General features: G+C 32.8%; 1 protein-coding gene, 1 long non-coding RNA gene and 4 other non-coding genes across 6 annotated transcripts; all 6 read right to left on the bottom strand.

Moving 5' to 3' along the window:
• Positions 1–431: 431 nt before the first annotated feature.
• On the bottom strand, positions 432–2,719 carry LOC143056111 (uncharacterized). Its single transcript, XR_012972246.1, has 2 exons — positions 2,589–2,719; positions 432–832 (listed from the first exon to the last, which is right to left on the bottom strand). It is a non-coding gene; the product is annotated as an uncharacterized LOC143056111 (long non-coding RNA).
• Positions 2,720–2,853: 134 nt separating this feature from the next.
• Positions 2,854–3,140, bottom strand: LOC143057967 (small nucleolar RNA U85). Its single transcript, XR_012972891.1, has one exon. It is a non-coding gene; the product is annotated as a small nucleolar RNA U85 (small nucleolar RNA).
• A 1,034-nt stretch (positions 3,141–4,174) lies between these two features.
• Positions 4,175–4,461, bottom strand: LOC143057969 (small nucleolar RNA U85). Its single transcript, XR_012972893.1, has one exon. It is a non-coding gene; the product is annotated as a small nucleolar RNA U85 (small nucleolar RNA).
• An 8,268-nt stretch (positions 4,462–12,729) lies between these two features.
• Positions 12,730–25,551, bottom strand: LOC143057197 (prohibitin-2-like). Its single transcript, XM_076230454.1, has 7 exons — positions 25,355–25,551; positions 22,988–23,149; positions 21,437–21,561; positions 20,499–20,688; positions 17,194–17,297; positions 14,883–14,960; positions 12,730–13,130 (listed from the first exon to the last, which is right to left on the bottom strand). The coding sequence occupies exons 1-7, from the start codon at positions 25,482–25,484 to the stop codon at positions 13,023–13,025; spliced, it is 897 nt and encodes a 298-aa protein (XP_076086569.1). The 5' UTR covers positions 25,485–25,551; the 3' UTR covers positions 12,730–13,022.
• LOC143057968 (small nucleolar RNA U85) lies at positions 15,148–15,434 on the bottom strand. The gene has a single exon (XR_012972892.1). It is a non-coding gene; the product is annotated as a small nucleolar RNA U85 (small nucleolar RNA).
• Positions 16,469–16,755, bottom strand: LOC143057970 (small nucleolar RNA U85). Its single transcript, XR_012972894.1, has one exon. It is a non-coding gene; the product is annotated as a small nucleolar RNA U85 (small nucleolar RNA).
• Positions 25,552–25,583: the final 32 nt, after the last annotated feature.

Here is a 25,583-nt window from a genome sequence, read left to right on the forward strand (position 1 = left end):
TCCATGAAGATGCTGAAAGTGGGATTAAAATATAATAATCAACCAACCAACCTTATAATAAGGTGAAAATTTAACAAATATCAATCACATCAATTCTAGACACAGAATGAACCAACAGCTTTCCAACTCTTTGAGTATTTATGTCCATTACATTATCAGTTCACTTCTAGCATTATCACATTTTCATGTATAATTTCATCATAAACCTCATAAACCCACTTTGACAAAAAAACTGCCAGATGTTGGATGGATGAACAGACAGACCAAAAAATATAAGGCTCTTCTACACGTGTAGGCATTGCATATATATAAATAGGTGGTTATTTTTCTAGTTTAATATGATAAACAATTTTTTCCACAATTTTTGATTTAATAAATCTATAAACATGATAAATATCCACTAAAAAACACAGATTTATTTGTTGAGTTACTTAGAGGTTTTTCTTTATTTTCAAAATTCACATCATAATTTTCATTGAAGTTTTGTTCAACACACTGGATCACTAACCATTTTGACTAAAAAATCCCTCCACTTTTTTAATTTGTGGTCAGCAGGTGTTCAATTCACTGTTACGGTGGTTACAGGGATGTCAATTTACAAAACTTTAAAAAAGAGGAATTTATTTGTTCTTAAATCTCTCTGACATTGTTTGTTGTAGGCAAGTCCTACAAATTTTATAATAATTTCCAGCACAGTTCAGACAAAGTCTACAAAGTTCAGACACTATTTCTTGGTTTTATACTGTTCCAGCATAGAATCAAAGTCTTTGTCAGTAATGTTTAACATCAAGTTGTTGGCAGTCAAGTACACACGGTTCTGTGACTGGGCAAGCTACAAAACAAAACAAAATAATGATAATGATTGTTCTAATAAAAATGTAAAAATTAAAATAAATTATATTTATATAATGCTTATAACATGTATAAATTTGAACTATAAAAAGTTTTATATGGTTTTTAATTTTAGTTTCTTGCGTATAATTGGGAGTTTAGTATGACGTCCATTATCAATGAACTAGTATACATATTTGTTTAGGGGCCAGCTGAAGGACGCCTCTAGGTGCAGGAGTTTCTCCCTGTATTGAAGACCCATTGGTGGCCTTTGGCTGTTGTCTGCTCTATGGTCTACTGCTTTTTGACACATTCCAAACTTCCATTCTCAATTTTATTTTACAATGAACCCATATAAAAGAGGGACGAAAGATACCAAAGGGACAGTCAAACTCATAAATCTAAAATAAACTGACAACGCCATGGCTAAAAATGAAAAAGACAAACAGAAAAACAATAGTACACACGACACAACATAGAAAACTAAAGAATAAAACATGACAAAATACCCTTTAATAAAAGGGGATTTGCAATCACAAAAAAAAATATGCCGCAGATTCCCTGTTTTACATCATTTGGTCTCTGGTGGACAGTTGTCTCATTGGCATTTATATCACATCTTTTTCAGTGTTCTTATTTTCATAGTTTCTTACTGTCTTTTTCTTTTAAAATAAAGCATCACTTTGTGTTGTTACCCTTATTTCTTACTACATTTTTTGTACTAATGGACTTTTGTTGAATTTTATTTTATCTTTATTAAGAAGATTTTTCTGAGCTCTTGTGCAGTAATTATATTTGTTATGCATCCAAATAAAAATAAAAGTTCTGTAGTCTTTTTTTTCAATTGCAATTTTTTAAACAACAAGAGGCTGTCACAACGACAGCAAACCGGATTTATTAACATTTATTTATGTCCTGGCAATATCACAAGAACCATAACTGATGAATGCTGAAAGTGAAAATCGTCAATATCAAATTTGACCTCCATTTTGTAGTCAGTATCAACATATTAAAATTTGAAAAGCTTAGATTGAATGGTTCATTAGTAAATGCAACAACGTGAATGGAAACACCATTTTACGATCTTTCAAGAACTATAACTCCTGAACAGTAAAAGTCAAAATCGTCATTATTAATCTTAACCTCCATTTTGTCATCGGTAACAACATATTAAAATTTGGGAAGCTTTGGTAGAACAGTTCATGCGTAAATGCACGGACACGACTGGAAACTCCATTTTTCAATCTTTCAAGAACCATAACTCCTGAACGGTAAATCGCCATTATTGAACTTGACCTTCATTTATATAATTAGTTGTCAGTAACAACATATTAAAATTTTAAAAGCTTTGGTTGAACGGTTCATGAGTTAATGCACGGACAACATTTGATTGCCCCCCCCCCCCCCCCCCCCGCCGTACATCCCCAAATCAATAACCGACATTTTTGTCACAAAAATCCGGTTAATAAAATCAGCATAGCGTTTGCAAATAGATTTCGATACATGTGGATTTATGTGGAAAGTATATCTTAAAATCCATTATGTATATCCCTGGGTCAGTGCTCAGTATATATATATATCCAGAATAAGAATTATGTCCTTTGAGACTAGATATAGCTTTTCTTTATTTTTTGGTTAAATACAAATTAACGCATAACTAATTTGAAATGCAAATTACTTCATAATTATTAATCAGTCGATCATACTGGACTATTCAAATATAACTCTAAATGATACTATATAATATTTTTAGTTACCGTTCTAGATATACTCTGTGATGCTCTGATTTTTCTTAACTTCAAGTATCCAGGATTTATTGAAATAGCTTCACCAATGTATGCAAGTTAAGGAAAGCAGTCTTATAATGATTGATTGTTGGTATTTTAACAATTTTTATTTGGCTACATAAAGGTACCCTATTTTGATAGGTGAAGGTTGAAAAATTAATTCTTCATTAAATGATAACCTAAAAACGTCCCTACATTGGTACCCATAAAAATATGATTTACACTATATCCCATTTGGCATCAGATTACTAAAGATAGAAATCATTTACCATTGACTGCTTGTAAAGAACCCTTCCCACAATGCATCCCATAACAATCCCTGCCCCCAGCTTTGTGCTCCATCATCCACAGCAGACTATGTCTTGAGTCAGCCATATTGAATGACAGCGCCCCCTGTATATGTCTGGCCTTACAGCAGACATACAAACTAAAATATGTCCACCAAGATTTCAGACAATGATTTTACTCTGGTTTGATAAAGCAGTCAATGGCCTCCTAAATAAGCAGTTTTCATCATTTGCCTGATTACTATGGTGACTGAAAACAGGTACGATGGTTGAATACTTTAAGACAATTAATAGTATGCTTGTGAGTCAATATTAAATAAGAATATAGGAATATGGAAGGCACTTAAAGGGGATTTTCATTTATCAAAAATTAATAATTTAATAAGTGCCTTCCATATTCCGCAAAGGAGTATGGTTGGTAAGGTCCTAAAATGGCCCTCTTTTTTAGCTTAAATTTCAAATTCGGATTAATTTTCAAAGTTGTATATATAAATTTATAGTAATAAAGTTGTCCAAGCTTATATAAACCTATAATATAAGTTTCATAAATCAGGCAAAAACTGTAGAGGACTAAAAATGCAATTTTCCATATAATTAATGTTTCTAAGTGGCATAACACTTTTAGAAATAATTGATCAACACTGATTTTAGAACTTATATGAGACATTGCTGATATAAACCTATGATATAATTTTCATAAAAATCTTGCAAGATTTGTTGAAGTGAGAGCACTAACAAAACTGGACAGACAGATGGACCCACAAACAAACAACCAGTATTGTGGATTCATTATTATTCGTTGGATATCAATTTTCGTGGATATTGAGGTAACCCTATAACCACAAATTCAAATGTCCAACAAATTACAAATTGTGTATACGAGTTTAAGCAGACTTTTGAAACACCACGAAATCAAATATGCAAGTTTTCCTCAATCCAAGAAAATTGGAACCACTGAAAATAAATGAATCCACAGTATTTCTTCAGTTTCCCCTGAAACACATGGTGCATGAAACAATAATTAGAGAAACATGATTCTTACATAGTTACATGTGGATTATCACATTATACAATCTGGCCAAGGCTAAAATTAAAAAATAAGACAACTTTAACCATCTCATTGGATAAATCTGGTATCCACTAGTACCTATGTAGGAATCTATATTAATATTTGATTTTGATCGAATACCCTTGAATGTAAGCAGGGTAGAACTATGTAACAAACTAGGAACCAGACACATTGGGTATAAAGGGTAACTGTGTAACTTTTGGCATCAGATTACTAAAGATAGAACTCATAGACCATTGACTGCTTGTATAAACACCCTTCCCACAATGCATCCCATAACAATCCTGCCCCCAACTTTGTGCTCCATCATCCACAGCAGACTATGTCTTGAGTCAGCCATATTGAATGACAGCGCCCCCTGTATATGTCCGGCCTTACAGCAGACATACAAACTAAGATATGTCCACCAAGATTTCAGACAATGATTTTACTCTGGTTTAGAAAAGCAGTCAACGACCTCTTACATGGGCAGTTTTCATCACTTGCCAAAGTTACCACAGGTTTAGAATACAATGGTTTTTCTTTTTTCAATAGATATTTTGATTTGTGGATACAAGTCCACAGCAAGGACACCTGGACCAGCTCTAATTCAGACTCATCCAGTATAATACTTTCTTTGTTTAAAAGCAGTCCCAAGAGAAACCTGTGTAAAACAATCTATACTGAATTGCCAAAAAAGAAGCAGAACAGCACTATTTTTAGCTAACTATGCAGTATAAGTTTTACTCATTGTTGAAGGCTGTATAGTGACCCAAAATGTTAATTTCCATGTCACTCGATCTCTTGTGTGAAGTTGTCTCATTGGCAATCATACCACATATTCATTCTTTTATATTTACAAATAAGCTATCTCAGACAAAATATCATTTAGTAATGACCTAGATAGAACCATGTGACACAATAAATTTATAATAATAAAGGATATAAGTTTAGCTGCTTCAGCTTCTCCAGAGGCTTGTACAACTTTCTGTTGTCTTTCTTGTTTGGCTTTCTCTACGACGAACTGAGCTCTCTGAGCCTCTTGTTGTGCTACCTAAAACAGTGCATGAAAAAAATCAATAAATAATCCAAAGATTAGGGAACAAAGTAACATAATGAAGCAAATATACCATTGGAGAATTCTAGTGTGTGTTAGTACAAACTTTAGTTTTCAAATTTCAGCATATTAAAAAATGTCGGAAACCGGTTAACCGTTGACAACACTAATTTTCTATATAATTGAATTAAATTCTTTCTGTTATTCAAATACTCAATGCTTTAATTCAATATCTTTTAATAAATCACTTGAAGAAAGTACCTTTCCTTATAACTGTTTTATTGCAAATGTTCACGGTGTGTTAGCTTGGAAGTGCATCTATTTTACTTGAAACATAAGCATTTTACTTCTCTACCGTCGAAGAATTGCACTCCGTCTGTTTGTTCATTCATCAGTCCGGAAAATCAGTTTTCCACACTTTTTTGCTTGTGCTTGAAGATAGAGATTTGAAAATTAGTAAATAGTTATATCATGACAAGTTACAGATAAAATTTGAATTTTCTGTCGGTCAGTTTTTTTGCAGAGATATTGTCCTTGGACTTATATAGTTAACACCATGACAGTTATGGATAAAGTTAGAATTTTGTTCCAGTACAATTAATTTTTTCACAAGAAGATATCATGACTTAATTGGAGAATTTACCTAATCAAGAATCTAGACAGGGGATATCACTACCTTCTCAGAGATCTAGAAAGGAGATACCATTACTTTAACAGAGATCTAGACAGCAGTATCATTATTTTATCAGAGATCTAAAAGGAGATATCATCACTTTATCAGAGATCTATCATTACTTTATCAGAAATCTAGACAAGAGATATCATTATTTTATCAGAGATCTAGACAGGAGAACTCCTTATTTTATGAGAGATCTAGACAGTAGATATCATTACTTTCTGAGAGATCTAGACAGGGGATATCATTAATTTCTCAGAGTTATAAGCAGGAGATATCATTATTTTATCAGAGATCTAAACAGGAGATATCATTTCTTTATCAGAGATCCTGACAGGAGACATCATTACTTTATCAGAGACCTATATAGGAGATATCATTACTTTATCAGAGATCTAGACAGGGGATATCATTACTTTATCAAAGATCTAGATAGGAGATATCATTACTTTATCAGTGATCTAGACAGGAAATACCATTACTTTATCAGAGATCTAGACAGGATATATCATTACTTTATCAGAGATCTAGACAGGAGATATCATTACTTTATCAAAGATCTAGACAGAAGATATCATTATTTTATCAGAGATTAAACAGTGCAATAAAATGAAAGTTTGGATTATTGAAACAATGCATGCTTGGTAATTTACAATATAGGTATCCTAAAATGTGCAAATCTTGTATTCTGTCTACATAGAAGAGAATGAAATTGAATTTTTCATTCTTCTAGAAATTACTGTCAATGGTTATCTATATGAAATGTGTATATTAAGCTATAATACTATGAAACTACTGTAACAACAAGTCTTTACTATTTTGTGTTAAAATAAGCTTAAACAATCATATTGCCCAGTACTGCCCAGCATTACCCATTTCAGGGAGTATTGTCCATCCCGGGAATTCCCGGGCGGCTAATACTTTGCCAACCCTGAGACAGGAGATATCATTACTTTATTAGAGATCTAGACGGAATATATCATTACTTTATTTGAGATCTAGACAAGTGATATCATTACTATATCAAAGATATATACAGATGATACCATTACTTTCTCAGAGATCTAGACAGGAGATATCATTACTTTATCAGGGATCTAGACAGGAAATACCATTACTTTATCAGAGATCTAGACAAGAGATATCATTACTTTATCAGAGATCTTGACAGGAGATATCATTACTTTATCAAAGATCTAGACAAGAAATATCATTTTTTATCCGAGATCTAAACAGGTGATATCATTTTTTTTTTATCAGAGATCTAGACAAGAGATGTCATTACTTTATCAGAGATATAGACTGGAGATAGCATTACTTTATCAGAGATCTACACAGGAAATACCATTTCTTTATCAGATATCTAGACAAGAGATATCATTACTTTATCAGAGATCTAGACAGGAGATATCATTTCTTTATCTGAGATCTAGACAGGAGATATCATTTTTTTTATCAGAGATCTAGACAGGAGATATCATTCTTTTTTATCAGAGATCTAGACAGGTGATATCATTTTTTTAATCAGAGATCTAGACAAGAGATGTCATTACTTAATCAGAAATCTAGACATGTGATATCATTACTTTATCAGAGATCTAGATAGGAGATGTCATTACTTTATTAGAGATCTAAACAGGAGATAGCATTACTTTCTTATAGATCTAGACGGGAGATACCATCACTTTCTCAGAAATCTAGACAAGAGATATCATTATTTTATCAGAGATCTAAATAGGAGATATAATTACTTTATCAAAGATATAAACAGGATATACCATCACTTTCTCAGAGATCTATACAGGAGATACCATCACTTTCTCAGAGATCTAGACATGATAAACCATCCTTTCTCAGAGATCTAGACAAGAGATATCATTACTTTATCAGAGATCGAGATGTATAGAGATTTATCACTTTATTGGAGATCTTGAAAGGACCTATCATGGTTTAATCAGAGATCTAGTAAGATTTCATTTTTTTTTTTTTTTAAAGTTTAGTAGATTTCAATACTTTATCAGAGACAGAAAGGAGACATCGATTTATGCCACTTTATATATAAATTAATCGTTCTGCATTTGAAGAAGGTCCATACAGGACCGAGACTGGTCAGTCTAGTACTCTTCTATATGTGCTGTTAATTGTGGGTTCTGGCATTACCTTCTTTTCAATTGTCTAATTGTTTTCATTGATAGAAATGTATGAAGAAAATATTATAAAAGGTATCTAAACCCTTTTCTCTTCTTTTTACAAAATTGCTAGCTTTAAGTTTCTCAGATACAATATGTGACTTTATTCACTGTACAGAATTAAGTTACTCAGATACACTAAGTGACTGTACTCACTATACAGACTTAGATACAATAGGTGACTGTATTCACTGTACAGACTCAGATACAATAGGTGACTGTATTCACTGTACAGACTTAGATACAATAGCCTAGGTGATTGTATTCACTGTACATAATTAAGTTTATCAGATACAATAGGCGACTGTATTCATTGTACAAAATTAAGTTTCTCAGATACAATAGGTGACTGTATTCACTGTACAAAATTAAGTTTCACAGATACAATAGGTGATTAGGGGGGGGGCAAGGGGGGTCCCAATAACAGCAAAACAGCAAATTGATTTGGCTTATAACAGATAACAAGGAATTAAAATTGATATAAACAGATAACAGTTAATGAAATATTAAAATAAGTCGAGTCCTTGACAAATCCAGTATTTCTTATAACGGGTATAATCCTTTGTAATGAATTCCATTTTCTATGTACCAAGTCTACTAATAAGTAGAATACATAGTTTAGTAGTGGAACGATGGCTTGAAGACGAAATAAATCTTTGTTTGTAATGAGTTATGTGCAGCTTCGGAACCCAGTACATGGTGGGAACTTTCATTGTACACTGTATTTGGTTCTATTATGAAAAGAGCTGAATCTATGTTCCATATAATATCAAAGGTTAATTGGTTGCAAGGACCTAGTCCTTAATTGAGATCCTTGTCAGATATTCCTGGCCATATGTTTTCCTTTTTGTCATATTAAGAATTGTTCTAATTTAGTATGTTCGTTCGTGGCTGTCAGAAAATTCTAACTTCCAATTTTCGATAACAGTTAACAGCAAATACATTTATCACAATAACAGATGACAAAAAAACTAAAAGCCCAATAACAGCTAACAAATAATAAGACAATAACAGCTAACAGCAAATATATTTTCAGAATAACAGATAACAAAGAATTAAAATGCCCCATAACAGCATAACAGCTAAACCCCTTGCCCCCCCCCCCCCCTCGGTGATGGTATTCACTGTACAGACTCAGATACAATCGGTGACTGTATTCACTGTACAAAATTAAGTTTCTCAGATACAATAGGTGACGGTATTCACTGTACAGACTCAGATACAATAGGTGACTGTATTCACTGTACAGAATTAATGCATGATATACACGTCTCTTGAACAGGATTTGTCTCCCTTGTGAACCTAATTTATAAAGCTGACTGGTCATGTTTAGTTTTCCTGATAAGATCTATTTCTCAGAAAATAAATAAAAGGTAAATTAAAATTGTTGAGAAGAATGAGTAGTACCTTTGATAACTGAGAGGTACACATATCCATCAGAACTTGACTGCTTCAATACAGTCAGGAGTCTACTTCGTCAGAATTACCTCCCTATTACGCCAGTTCAGTTTTACAATCTTAGAAATGGAAGCCATTGTAGGGATGACGCGCTACCAATTTTGCTCATGGAAACCGATAAATTTATCCACATTGCACCATTACGATCCTTAGATATGTCAGTTGTATTTTAAAAGACAAATGTATCAACTAGCTAATGAGCATCGGTTAATGATCTTGTCTGCATTGATTCAACTTAAAACTATCGTCTGATCGGTTGTCAGTTGGAATTTTTGAAAATTCATAAACATTTAAAAAAATTCTAATTAAAAATTTCGTGGAAGGGCAGACTAGATTTTTTTTAGTGTATTAGGACTATAAACCCTAGTTTTCAAACACAAAAAATTATATTTTTTCAAAGATATGCATTTTCATCATCCAACTTGAAAGACTGTCGTCAAGTACTTTCAGTAAAAAAAATAGCTATTCGAACACACTTTCTCTGTTTTTGTGACTCATTAGATAGGCATTTCACTTGACCTATATATTTCATCTTTTAGTACTGTTATTTTTTGTGTTATAAAGTCAATCTTTAGCTTTGATATATAAAAATAAAAGAATCTGAAGCGAGACGATGTATCAAAAAATCTTACTTTGTACGATATCAAGACAAAATATTCAACTGAAGCACGCATAAAATAGGTGCACGCGATTTTCTCTTTTCGATACATTGTTACCCCCTTTTTGGATTTTTTTCTTGAGTCACATAATGGAAGGGCAGACACGAAAATTTTTGAACTAATAGATTGATATGTTTTCCGTCCATGGTAATTTTTTCAAAAAAATCAGAGGTTATGCATTTTCTTTATCCAGCTTGAAAGATACCCATGTCGTCGACTTGAAATCTAATTGTTCTGCTCAACTCTGTACTAGATAAATTGAAAACTTATGCAAATGGTGTTTTTAAAATTAAACACCTCGTAATTAAGAAGAAAATTGTAATTTTGTTTGTTTCTATTAACTTTTAAAAATTTTGTAAACAATACAGTACACATTTATCGCCTTCTCTAACAAAGAGCTTCGATTCTTTTGTTCTATTTCAACCAGGTTTATGACTGAATATCTGGAGGTCAAATTCTGTTTTTGTGATAAAGTTCCATTTTCAGACACTATAAGTTATAGGTTTATCATATTCGTTGTTATAAAGATAAATTGAATGGTATTCACATCCGACCTTTATTGCATTTCAGCAAAATTTCCATTTTAATAACAGTAGACAGTTTCAAGACAAGATCATGCTGATTCTTTAAAAACAACAGCTAACTTGTTGTATCTCTGGTGAATATTGGTCTCATTGGCAATCATACCACATCTTATTTATATGTTTATACTAATCACAAGTGTTTACATCCGAGCTTTCCAACTTCTGTGGATTCATTAGTATTTGTTGAATTCCAATTTTGTGAATTCCATGGATACAAGGGAACCAGGATTTTAAAAGTTCATTGAGATACAAATCTTCTATATTAACAAACCCAAACTTAGACAAATTCATGAAATCGAATATACCCAAACAAGGAGGGTTAATGTCAAACCATGAAATTAAATATACACAAACATGGAGGGTTAATGTCAAACCATGAAATCAAATATACACAAACATGGAGGGTTAATGTCAAACCATGAAAAAATAAATGTCTCCATAGAATCCATCAACAACTGTCATCTATTCCAAGTCTGAGATTGCTCCATCATTTAACTGTCATCTATTCCAAGTCTGAGATTGCTCCATCATTTAACTGTCATCTATTCCAAGTCTGAGATTGCTCCATCGTTTAACTGTCATCTATTCTAAGTCTGAGATTGCTCCATCGTTTAACTGTCATCTATTCCAAGTCTGAGATTGCTCCATCGTTTAACTGTCATCTATTCCAAGTCTGAGATTGCTCCATCGTTTAACTGTCATCTATTTCAAGTCTGAGATTGCTTCATCGTTTAACTGTCATCTATTTCAAGTCTGAGATTGCTCCATCGTTTAACTGTCATCTATTCCAAGTCTGAGATTGCTCCATCGTTTAACTGTCATCTATTCCAAGTCTGAGATTGCTTCATCGTTTAACTGTCATCTATTTCAAGTTTGAGATTGCTCCATCGTTTAACTGTCATCTATTCCAAGTCTGAGATTGCTCCATCATTTAACTGTCATCTATTCCAAGTCTGAGATTGCTCCATCATTTAACTGTCATCTATTCCAAGTCTGAGATTGCTCCATCATTTAACTGTCATCTATTCCAAGTTTGAGATTGCTCCATCATTTAACTGTCATCTATTCCAAGTCTGAGATTGCTCCATCATTTAACTGTCATCTATTCCAAGTCTGAGATTGCTCCATCATTTAACTGTCATCTATTCCAAGTCTGAGATTGCTCCATCATTTAACTGTCATCTATTCCAAGTCTGAGATTGCTCCATCATTTAACTGTCATCTATTCCAAGTCTGAGATTGCTCCATCATTTAACTGTCATCTATTCCAAGTCTGAGATTGCTCCATCATTTAATAACCCTTGTAAGGAATATTTGGGTGATAGGACATACTCGTGTATCCATATGCATACAGAATTGAAAGATATATGATCTGTATACTTGTATATCATAATTTCTAGACATACAGTAAGTCTAAATCTAAGAAGACATTTCCATGTTTTCTATATGACCCTGTGCTCTATCCGTTCATAGACACAAGTTCTTAAACAAGACTATTAGACATCAGAGCAACATGGGATTATCAAAGCCAAGCATTATTTAATCTTACTCCTAAATGATTTGGAGGAGGGGTGGTGCTCTCTGGACAATTGGTTTTGACAAGGAATGCCAGTTTTCCCATGGAAAGTCATTTGTACTCTAGTGTACTCTAACATACTAATTACTATATCATTGCTGCTAGTTTCGAAATATTGGCTTTCGGCAGGAAATCTTGCAATCCAGTCCATGAAGATGCTGAAAGTGGGATTAAAATATAATAATCAACCAACCAACCTTATAATAAGGTGAAAATTTAACAAATATCAATCACATCAATTCTAGACACAGAATGAACCAACAGCTTTCCAACTCTTTGAGTATTTATGTCCATTACATTATCAGTTCACTTCTAGCATTATCACATTTTCATGTATAATTTCATCATAAACCTCATAAACCCACTTTGACAAAAAAACTGCCAGATGTTGGATGGATGAACAGACAGACCAAAAAATATAAGGCTCTTCTACACGTGTAGGCATTGCATATATATAAATAGGTGGTTATTTTTCTAGTTTAATATGATAAACAATTTTTTCCACAATTTTTGATTTAATAAATCTATAAACATGATAAATATCCACTAAAAAACACAGATTTATTTGTTGAGTTACTTAGAGGTTTTTCTTTATTTTCAAAATTCACATCATAATTTTCATTGAAGTTTTGTTCAACACACTGGATCACTAACCATTTTGACTAAAAAATCCCTCCACTTTTTTAATTTGTGGTCAGCAGGTGTTCAATTCACTGTTACGGTGGTTACAGGGATGTCAATTTACAAAACTTTAAAAAAGAGGAATTTATTTGTTCTTAAATCTCTCTGACATTGTTTGTTGTAGGCAAGTCCTACAAATTTTATAATAATTTCCAGCACAGTTCAGACAAAGTCTACAAAGTTCAGACACTATTTCTTGGTTTTATACTGTTCCAGCATAGAATCAAAGTCTTTGTCAGTAATGTTTAACATCAAGTTGTTGGCAGTCAAGTACACACGGTTCTGTGACTGGGCAAGCTACAAAACAAAACAAAATAATGATAATGATTGTTCTAATAAAAATGTAAAAATTAAAATAAATTATATTTATATAATGCTTATAACATGTATAAATTTGAACTATAAAAAGTTTTATATGGTTTTTAATTTTAGTTTCTTGCGTATAATTGGGAGTTTAGTATGACGTCCATTATCAATGAACTAGTATACATATTTGTTTAGGGGCCAGCTGAAGGACGCCTCTAGGTGCAGGAGTTTCTCCCTGTATTGAAGACCCATTGGTGGCCTTTGGCTGTTGTCTGCTCTATGGTCTACTGCTTTTTGACACATTCCAAACTTCCATTCTCAATTTTATTTTACAATGAACCCATATAAAAGAGGGACGAAAGATACCAAAGGGACAGTCAAACTCATAAATCTAAAATAAACTGACAACGCCATGGCTAAAAATGAAAAAGACAAACAGAAAAACAATAGTACACACGACACAACATAGAAAACTAAAGAATAAAACATGACAAAATACCCTTTAATAAAAGGGGATTTGCAATCACAAAAAAAAATATGCCGCAGATTCCCTGTTTTACATCATTTGGTCTCTGGTGGACAGTTGTCTCATTGGCATTTATATCACATCTTTTTCAGTGTTCTTATTTTCATAGTTTCTTACTGTCTTTTTCTTTTAAAATAAAGCATCACTTTGTGTTGTTACCCTTATTTCTTACTACATTTTTTGTACTAATGGACTTTTGTTGAATTTTATTTTATCTTTATTAAGAAGATTTTTCTGAGCTCTTGTGCAGTAATTATATTTGTTATGCATCCAAATAAAAATAAAAGTTCTGTAGTCTTTTTTTTCAATTGCAATTTTTTAAACAACAAGAGGCTGTCACAACGACAGCAAACCGGATTTATTAACATTTATTTATGTCCTGGCAATATCACAAGAACCATAACTGATGAATGCTGAAAGTGAAAATCGTCAATATCAAATTTGACCTCCATTTTGTAGTCAGTATCAACATATTAAAATTTGAAAAGCTTAGATTGAATGGTTCATTAGTAAATGCAACAACGTGAATGGAAACACCATTTTACGATCTTTCAAGAACTATAACTCCTGAACAGTAAAAGTCAAAATCGTCATTATTAATCTTAACCTCCATTTTGTCATCGGTAACAACATATTAAAATTTGGGAAGCTTTGGTAGAACAGTTCATGCGTAAATGCACGGACACGACTGGAAACTCCATTTTTCAATCTTTCAAGAACCATAACTCCTGAACGGTAAATCGCCATTATTGAACTTGACCTTCATTTATATAATTAGTTGTCAGTAACAACATATTAAAATTTTAAAAGCTTTGGTTGAACGGTTCATGAGTTAATGCACGGACAACATTTGATTGCCCCCCCCCCCCCCCCGCCGTACATCCCCAAATCAATAACCGACATTTTTGTCACAAAAATCCGGTTAATAAAATCAGCATAGCGTTTGCAAATAGATTTCGATACATGTGGATTTATGTGGAAAGTATATCTTAAAATCCATTATGTATATCCCTGGGTCAGTGCTCAGTATATATATATATCCAGAATAAGAATTATGTCCTTTGAGACTAGATATAGCTTTTCTTTATTTTTTGGTTAAATACAAATTAACGCATAACTAATTTGAAATGCAAATTACTTCATAATTATTAATCAGTCGATCATACTGGACTATTCAAATATAACTCTAAATGATACTATATAATATTTTTAGTTACCGTTCTAGATATACTCTGTGATGCTCTGATTTTTCTTAACTTCAAGTATCCAGGATTTATTGAAATAGCTTCACCAATGTATGCAAGTTAAGGAAAGCAGTCTTATAATGATTGATTGTTGGTATTTTAACAATTTTTATTTGGCTACATAAAGGTACCCTATTTTGATAGGTGAAGGTTGAAAAATTAATTCTTCATTAAATGATAACCTAAAAACGTCCCTACATTGGTACCCATAAAAATATGATTTACACTATATCCCATTTGGCATCAGATTACTAAAGATAGAAATCATTTACCATTGACTGCTTGTAAAGAACCCTTCCCACAATGCATCCCATAACAATCCCTGCCCCCAGCTTTGTGCTCCATCATCCACAGCAGACTATGTCTTGAGTCAGCCATATTGAATGACAGCGCCCCCTGTATATGTCTGGCCTTACAGCAGACATACAAACTAAAATATGTCCACCAAGATTTCAGACAATGATTTTACTCTGGTTTGATAAAGCAGTCAATGGCCTCCTAAATAAGCAGTTTTCATCATTTGCCTGATTACTATGGTGACTGAAAACAGGTACGATGGTTGAATACTTTAAGACAATTAATAGTATGCTTGTGAGTCAATATTAAATAAGAATATAGGAATATGGAAGGCACTTAAAGGGGATTTTCATTTATCAAAAATTAATAATTTAATAAGTGCCTTCCATATTCCGCAAAGGAGTATGGTTGGTAAGGTCCTAAAATGGCCCTCTTTTTTAGCTTAAATTTCAAATTCGGATTAATTTTCAAAGTTGTATATATAAATTTATAGTAATAAAGTTGTCCAAGCTTATATAAACCTATAATATAAGTTTCATAAATCAGGCAAAAACTGTAGAGGACTAAAAATGCAATTTTCCATATAATTAATGTTTCTAAGTGGCATAACACTTTTAGAAATAATTGATCAACACTGATTTTAGAACTTATATGAGACATTGCTGATATAAACCTATGATATAATTTTCATAAAAATCTTGCAAGATTTGTTGAAGTGAGAGCACTAACAAAACTGGACAGACAGATGGACCCACAAACAAACAACCAGTATTGTGGATTCATTATTATTCGTTGGATATCAATTTTCGTGGATATTGAGGTAACCCTATAACCACAAATTCAAATGTCCAACAAATTACAAATTGTGTATACGAGTTTAAGCAGACTTTTGAAACACCACGAAATCAAATATGCAAGTTTTCCTCAATCCAAGAAAATTGGAACCACTGAAAATAAATGAATCCACAGTATTTCTTCAGTTTCCCCTGAAACACATGGTGCATGAAACAATAATTAGAGAAACATGATTCTTACATAGTTACATGTGGATTATCACATTATACAATCTGGCCAAGGCTAAAATTAAAAAATAAGACAACTTTAACCATCTCATTGGATAAATCTGGTATCCACTAGTACCTATGTAGGAATCTATATTAATATTTGATTTTGATCGAATACCCTTGAATGTAAGCAGGGTAGAACTATGTAACAAACTAGGAACCAGACACATTGGGTATAAAGGGTAACTGTGTAACTTTTGGCATCAGATTACTAAAGATAGAACTCATAGACCATTGACTGCTTGTATAAACACCCTTCCCACAATGCATCCCATAACAATCCTGCCCCCAACTTTGTGCTCCATCATCCACAGCAGACTATGTCTTGAGTCAGCCATATTGAATGACAGCGCCCCCTGTATATGTCCGGCCTTACAGCAGACATACAAACTAAGATATGTCCACCAAGATTTCAGACAATGATTTTACTCTGGTTTAGAAAAGCAGTCAACGACCTCTTACATGGGCAGTTTTCATCACTTGCCAAAGTTACCACAGGTTTAGAATACAATGGTTTTTCTTTTTTCAATAGATATTTTGATTTGTGGATACAAGTCCACAGCAAGGACACCTGGACCAGCTCTAATTCAGACTCATCCAGTATAATACTTTCTTTGTTTAAAAGCAGTCCCAAGAGAAACCTGTGTAAAACAATCTATACTGAATTGCCAAAAAAGAAGCAGAACAGCACTATTTTTAGCTAACTATGCAGTATAAGTTTTACTCATTGTTGAAGGCTGTATAGTGACCCAAAATGTTAATTTCCATGTCACTCGATCTCTTGTGTGAAGTTGTCTCATTGGCAATCATACCACATATTCATTCTTTTATATTTACAAATAAGCTATCTCAGACAAAATATCATTTAGTAATGACCTAGATAGAACCATGTGACACAATAAATTTATAATAATAAAGGATATAAGTTTAGCTGCTTCAGCTTCTCCAGAGGCTTGTACAACTTTCTGTTGTCTTTCTTGTTTGGCTTTCTCTACGACGAACTGAGCTCTCTGAGCCTCTTGTTGTGCTACCTAAAACAGTGCATGAAAAAAATCAATAAATAATCCAAAGATTAGGGAACAAAGTAACATAATGAAGCAAATATACCATTGGAGAATTCTAGTGTGTGTTAGTACAAACTTTAGTTTTCAAATTTCAGCATATTAAAAAATGTCAATTTTTTTTCACATAGAAATATTGTCATACATGTGACAGAGTTGTCAAGCCACAACTGGAGATTTGGAAATTTTCAGCTGGAGTTTGGGCCTCATAACTGGAGATTTTTTATCGACGTACGCAATGGTTTTTTTGTGTGTGTTTAAACTGCATATCTTCCTTTTTTGTTAAAAAAACCCAATGATTTCATACCTTCAAGCACCTGCATAGCCATTTATACTCAGTAAAATAGAAGATAAGAGGGGGGTCAAATATTTATTCATCATATGATAGTTCAAAGTTAAAGTGATCAGCCATCATATATAGTTCAAAGATAAAGTGATCATCCATCATACATAGTTGGCAAAAAGTACCTCTGCTTTAGCCACATTGTCAACTTTAGTACCACTACTGAACATGTTTGTAAAAGAAGGTGTTGAATTGATAGAGTTGTGGGCTTTCTGGTGGGTAGCTGTCTCCATATTTTTGGTCAAGTAATTAGGGCCCCATAGTCAGCTTTGCATGAAGTGTAGTAAGCATTGTCTTGACCCTTGGCACTGGACTTGCATCATTTTTAAATTTGACTAGATACTGTGTCTTCTTTAATATTATTCTGGGGTACATGTATTTGGTGATAACATGATACAGTTTGTTTTTTGTCAAATTATAAGACAAACACACTTATATAGGTATTCCATTGGCCTAGATAGAAGACAAGACATAAATATCATATTTGAGTTGATTTTATTGTCTTTGAGGTTCAGTATAAACTAAGTGTGTTCCATGTTTTCAACAGCATCACAATTTATAAAGTCAATGTTTATACAACTGTTCCATTGTCAGTATCACTTTTAATCATCCAGACATGTATATTTAACTAGCTAGTTGATTACTAGGTAAATGCCAATCATCTTTTATAGTTGTATATACAGTCTATAATCCTTAACACCTTCATTGATTACTTGAGGCTATTTTCCTATTTTAGTATTTACCTTTTTGACACAAATTCCATTACAGGAAACTCCCGTTTTTCTCGGACTTTTTCCATATCAATTTAGAGTTTCTCGGACTTTTTCCCTGTCCTATCTGTTTTGTAAACAGAAATGTCTACGGAAATTTTTTCGAGATTGACATTTTCAAAAAGCGGAAGATTTCAAATTTTAACGGGAGGGACGGAAGAGGGTCTGAAAAGCGGGAGATTTTAACTCCCACCGGAAGAATCACATGTATGTATTGTGCTGGGCTTGAAAAAAATGCATGCTCACAAGGTAATTGTATAGGCAAGTTCCAAACATGCTTATGTAACTTGAAACATTATGAATTTTTGAAGTTTAACGGCAACTGAAGAACAATTCTGCAAAATCATATGTTCACCTCAATTTAAGCAAGGCCGGTTTTGGCCTCAAATTTCAGGTTTATCTGATGAAAAGATTTTGGACACTTTTTAAACACTTAAGTGTCTATTTCAGTTGATTCAATTAGTTAACATGAACGTTTTAACTGATCTAACGTGAGGGTACCCAAATTGCACCTATTTTGACAGTTTTTTAACCTACGTTTATATATGATTCACACAAAAGTTTTCAGTATGTGTTTATTTTGTAGATGTATCATTATTTACTATATGGTTTCACCAATTTAATTTTGAATTCATTTGGAATCATAGAAAAATTGGTCTGAAATAACCTCCAAACCATCAATGATTCTGTAATGAGGAGTACACATCCATGCTTAAATTCGCATCGTCAATAGTCTGAAAATCGAGCTTTTGTTATTTCTTAAAATATTCTGAACAATTGGATATAAGTCCATGCTTACTCTTCATTTTTTACGAAATGGATACTTGTAACATATTGTACTTGCTGATTTTAAAAAGATGACGTTTTGATGAGCGACGTTTCCGTACATTTTGCTTTTTCAGTAAACAGTCCACCTGTTGATAAATACTGTGAACGTTTTGTGTATATCTAAATATTTTTACCTATGTTGTGCATAGTATCAAATCATAAAAATACAAATTGTTTAGTCTCTATAAAATCTGGGAAGATTTCCGTTGCTATTTTTGCTAAATAGGTGTAATTTGGGTACTCTGTGCAATTTGGTTACCCTCACGTTAGTCATTAAAAATGCTCAGTTTCAAGCTTAAATATGAAAAATCTATCAAATATGCCCAAAAAAGCCACTTTTCAGATGGTTTTTGTCAAAAATGAAAGTGGCCACATCCATGGTCATCCTCAACCTTTATACTGTATGTTATGTATTATCATCAAATACAACTTTCATTCCAATATTAAAAATGAACACAAATGTAGCCACTTTCATTTAAGCCCATATTTATGTAGCAGAAGGATTTTACTTTCAAATAAATAACTAAAAGTTTACATTTTAATAATTTTGTAAAATTGCTATGTTTTGGGGCCAAAAAGGGATCTTACTTGACCTACTCCTTTAATCTACACGGAATTTCATAAAGTTTATGTACAAACCCATTTATACAAGAAGAAATAAACAAAGATGAAAATCACAAGAGTGGATTTGCTATGTTTGTTTTTTTCAAATTGGAGATAACAGTATTCATTTAGTTATAAGAAGTAAAGATGTCTCCCTTTTCTTTTTAGTATTTATACATATTTTGATTTTTTTCTGCAAAATTAACCTTAAAATAAAACCAAGTTGATAGAAAATAGCTAGTAAGTATGCAATTCACAGGAGTGAATTTGTCTGTTTTTTGTCATAATTTGGAGATAAGGGCTATTCCAGAAAAAAATGTATGGGGGGTTGGGGTTGGAAGGCACATTATATTAATAATACATGGGTGATGGGTATCAGAGCAACTTTTCACACTATAATGCACTGTAAGTCTCAATTACAATTGTCTGGGTGGCGGGTACTGACAAAAAGTGCCTTCCAACCCCTCCATACATTTTTTTTCTGGAATAGCCCTCACTGCATTTAAATGGTTCTAATGACTTGAATTATCTCCCCTTTGTTTTGTAGGATTCTTTTAATAAATGGGAGATAACTACAGTTATTGATTCTAAGGACTTGAGTTTTCTCCATTTATTGTGTTTACCTACCTGTTTAGATTCTACAGCAGCGGTGTATTCTTTACCAAAACTTAGTTCTGTGATTGATACATCATCTAAGATCATGTAAAAGTCCTGTGCTCTCTCTTTTAATTCTCGTCTGATTAGTAAACTGACTTGTTGGCGCTGTGTGATTAATTGTGAAGCGTTGAATTTAGCTACAACTGATTTTAAAACCTGGAAAACCATCACAAACAATGTCAAGAATCATACCTTTTTGCAAAATACAATTATTACATCCATCTAAATTCTAACTTCATTTTCTCTAAATATTGAATTGATTACTAAAAATATGCAAATCTAAAGCAAGAATTTGACAAGTAGGTTAGTTTTTTGCTAACAACTTCTTTAAAGAACACTTTTGAAAAAGCATATAAAACTAAAACCGTTGAGAGAAAAACTATTATTAGCTAAATCACATTGTGGGTACTACTGATTATGATCTATTGAATAAGAGATCGCCAGGCTCTCTGCATGTCAAAATTATTTGAGTAACAAAACTTTTTAAGTCATACATATCAAGGCTTAAGAAACGCAACACCCTTTTCCTGTCTGCAGCTTTTAAAAATGTTGTCTGTCAACATCTTTTTTTGCATTTTCACAAAATTACCAAGTCTACTCCAGATTTACATACTATATCCAGTAAATCACCCATGAAAAAATGATAATTTCTAATGTTTTGACAATTTTCTTAAAGGTCACCAAATGCTGCTTCTTGAATAATTTTGGAAAAGCATATTAATTAAAAGAGTTAATGTGATCGAACTTAAGGATTAATCAACCTCGTGTGTTTTTTTACCCATTTTAATCAGAACAGAGTTCCATTAACCCCATAAAATATATCTTATAATTAATCATGTGTTATTAAATTGAGCTTTCAATTTAAAAATTTTAAATGTTCAATCATGGGCATGTTTCAGCTTACTTCATTACAAATTGATGGCAATACTCTTTCATCATAGTCCAAACCCAGTTGCCTATAGATTTCTGGCAGGAATTTCTGGTCTGGTCTGTATAAAACTCTTAAAGTTATGTTCACCATCTGTAAATCTAAAATAATTTTAATCTTTTTAAAATGGTGCTATATTTTTCACATGTAGACATAGATTAGACTGTTGGTTTTCCTGTTTGAATGGTTTTACACAAGTCATGTAGACATTGATTTGACTGTTGGTTTTCCTGTTTGAATGGTTTTACACAAGTCATGTAGACATTGATTTGACTGTTGGTTTTCCTGTTTGAATGGTTTTACACAAGTCATGTAGACATTGATTTGACTGTTGGCTTTCCTGTTTGAATGGTTTTACACAAGTCATGTAGACATTGATTTGACTGTTGGTTTTCCTGTTTGAATGGTTTTACACAAGTCATGTAGACATTGATTTGACTGTTGGTTTTCCTGTTTGAATGGTTTTACACAAGTCATGTAGACATTGATTAGACTGTTGGCTTTCCTGTTTGAATGGTTTTACACAAGTCATGTAGACATTGATTAAACTGTTGGCTTTCCTGTTTGAATGGTTTTACACAAGTCATGTAGACATTGATTAGACTGTTGGCTTTCCTGTTTGAATGGTTTTACACTAGTCATGTAGACATTGATTAGACTGTTGGTTTTCCTGTTTGAATGGTTTTACACTAGTAAATTTTTTAGACATTGATTAGACCCTTTGCTTTCCAGTTTGAATGGTTTTACACTAGTAATTTTTGGGCCTTTTATAGTTTGCTGTTCAGTGAGAGCCTAGGCTCCGTGTTGAAGGCCGTACTTTGACCTATAATGGTTTACTTTTAAAAATTGTGACTTGGATGGAGAGTTGTCTCATTGGCACTCATACCAAATCTTCTTTTATCTATTTCATTCCTAAATTCGCCCTTGGCAGATATAAACTATTGATTAAAGTCATTTCTAAAGCCTTCTTTATGGCCATAAATGTAATTCAGTGATTACTACCAATTTTTAAAACTTTCCTCCAACTCAAATGATTTTAGTTTTCTACAGCATCATGGTAATAATTTGAGCTTCCTTGCCATGATGCTGTTTAAATGTTTTAAAGTGGCCTTTTTTAATTTTGAGTGAGAGGATATAAAGTAATGTTGATTTCGCCAACTTATAATGAACTAATCAACATTGATTGGTTTAATTCAAAGAAGTGATATGTCATCAATTAAAAAAAAATAATAAAAAAATAGCAAAATTTTTATTATCATTTTTATACCATGTATACTGTTGGTCTAACATCAAAACATTAGACAACCTAAGATTTAACAATGTTGTCTAAAATGTGAGTTTAGATCAATATGAGTTTTTCTGCTGTGCTTTTTCATGACACATAACCTTTAAACCAAAAGAAAGTATTTCAGAAGTCTTTCCATGATGTTCCCTGTTACATGTGCACCCTACCATTTTTTTTCTTTTAATTCGGTTCTCTCATTAACTTCAGTCTGGTGCCCTGTCTACCTTACTTGGCATCCTTACCTTTACTTCCTGTTGGTGAAGTTAGCTTCTTTGGCTTTGCTCTGATATCATATATAATGGGATAATGAAACCATGGTACTCTAAAGTGTAATCCTTCTGGATAGATTTGTTTCTGTACTCCACCGATTCTGCTAAAAATGATTGACCTATGACCTCCATCAACTGATATAGAAAAGAAGAAAGATGTTACATTTGTGTCAGTAATTTTCTTTAACAAAATGCACTGAAGTTTATACAAAATACATCAGCACTGTTTTGAATAAAAAAATATTCTGCCTAAAATTAATTGTAAGCTATACAGAAATGTTAAACTGAAGTCATATGAAACGAGTAATAATCTTTATCTTAGTCTTCTGTGCACAAATTAATATTTTTTTACTGATCCATTTTGTATAATCGTCAAAAAACTATTTCACACGGTCAGTGATATTGTGAAAATATGACAGCTAATTAAGGGTTGTGTTTTAAGCAAAAGTTTACCGATTGTCACCCTTGTAAACAATCAACAAAGAAGCATGGATATTCAGGTAAGCACCTGTATAACATGTACAAAACTAGAGGCCCTCAAGAGCCTGTATCACTCACCTGACTCTACTTGGGTTTTTGAAATCATATAAAAAAGATAAAATTTGGCTACAAAGTAACAACACTTGGCCAGCACCTCATTATATAAATTAGGAAAGGAACATTTATGCTATGTTTGGTTTCATTCAATTCAGTGGTTCTCTAGAAGAAGACTTTTGTTTGCATTTCGCATAGGGTCCTATGTTAAACTAAGCCCCCCGCAGGCAGCCATCTTGGATGATGGAAATTATATTAAAAAGTATAGGTCACTGATGAGTTAAAAAAGATATTTCAATTTTAAAGCCAAAAAATGGCATATTTCCACCAAAGGGAGATAATTTGGAACTTTTTCAATGATGTATACATTTTAAAAGTCATCTGGGGCCAACACAAATTGATTGTTTTGAATGATTTTTGTACCATATGATAAAGTAACAACTACAAAAGGTAATGAATAAAATTTGTAATGAAAAACAAATGTTTAATTTTTTTTTGAAATTTTTATACCCTCGAGCCTCCTTAATTGAATATTTACGATGTATTATGTTGTCTACAGCTAGCTGCTACTAGGTTATAAGTTCCTGTAAATTTTAGGACTACAAGATATTGTGACTTCAAGGTATTGAGAACTAAGTTAGTATCTGTATGTGCACCGGTTCCATAATCCACTTCCATATATAACAAATTTGTAAAAACACACTTGAGATCAAAGAAGCCAAGCTGCGAAAATAATTTCCTTTTCATGCTTAACAATTTGTACATCAGTGTTTTATCCCATCAAAGCTGACTATTTTATTTGAGAAAAATGTTATTTTCATTATTAATCCATCAAAGACAATTCATATACCAATCACTCAGTGATATCAAAGATTTCAAATTATTATGTAACCTAATCAGCAATCAAAATTCAACAGTAATTAAAAGTAATTATAAAATAAAGTGTAACAATGAAGCCAATAATTTTATTTAATTAATATTCTGTTTTTATCTTTTAATAGATATAAATTTTAATATATATAAATATATATTTCTTTCATTAATGTAACATATACATATTGATGATCATAAATGAAAATAGGGCGAACGAACCCAGGGCGAAGGGATTACCAGGGCGAACAAACTCAGTGCGAACGAACCTAGGGCAAACATGTAATCAGGGCGAACGATCCCGATACCATCACCCAATTACATAAAAAAATGGTGGGTAAAAACCCCAATTTGTGAATTCTTATCTGAGGGGGGATAGGAGGGGTCTTGATCCCGAAATCCCGGACTTGAAAAAACGAAATCCCGAGGTCCCGAATTTAAATAAAGCAAATCCCGACATCCCGAAATCCGAAAAAAAGGATTCCCGGATCCCGAAAGAGTCAATCCCGAAATCCCGAGCTTAAAAACACCCGATCCAAGAGTCCCGATAAAGGTCCTATCCCCCCTCTTATCTGGAGCTCTGTAGCCATTTTTATATAGGGCATGCTATGCCTGAATTTTTTTACAGATACACAGGTTTGTCTGTACTCAGAGTAAATTTTGAGGTGACAATACGGCCATTTTTGCCATGGCATAGGGTCCACATGAACCTTAAGTGTATAATTGCATGTGCATGCATGTGGAAGATAAAAGTTTGAGTTCGTTGACAACTATGCCAGTTTGCCAACTAGTTGTCGTTGTCTATGATGTTTCTATCATTTTGACAATAGTAGTTAAATGTGACATTATCGCAGTGTAAAATAGAGAGACAATTTTATTTGTTTACATAACTGAAATTATTATAAGGTGACCCTTTTCTGATGTAACATTTCTAACCAGTGTAAAATGAATTTGCAATTCCAAATAAGCCCCCAGCGGCTGCTAAGAGGCCTAAACCAGCTCCTGCAAATTTGCCTCCACCGCCTTTCATGCGGCCAAGAGCTTCTCCCATTTTTTTAGGATCCATGGTCAGATTTTCTTTTATTAGCCGGTATCTTGACTTTCAGAACATGTGGTGTAAAATCTCGTGTCATCTAAATCGCGAGAGTGATTAAGAGAACGTAAA

The sequence above is a fragment of the Mytilus galloprovincialis genome, chromosome 13, assembly GCF_965363235.1.
Source record: "Mytilus galloprovincialis chromosome 13, xbMytGall1.hap1.1, whole genome shotgun sequence".
Lineage (NCBI taxonomy): Eukaryota > Metazoa > Mollusca > Bivalvia > Mytilida > Mytilidae > Mytilus > Mytilus galloprovincialis.

What these genes read in the sequence shown, in the direction of transcription:
- LOC143057197 (XM_076230454.1), bottom strand. Translation starts at nt 25,484, where the DNA reads ATGGATCCTAAAAAAATGGGAGAAGCTCTTGGCCGCATGAAAGGCGGT. An exon ending in TGCCATCAATTTGTAATGAA is followed by an intron (nt 20,689 to 21,436) that starts GTAAGCTGAAAC and finishes ATGGTTTTCCAG; the next exon opens with GTTTTAAAATCAGTTGTAGC. An exon ending in CACAGAGTATATCTAGAACG is followed by an intron (nt 13,131 to 14,882) that starts GTAACTAAAAAT and finishes TTTGTTTTGTAG; the next exon opens with CTTGCCCAGTCACAGAACCG.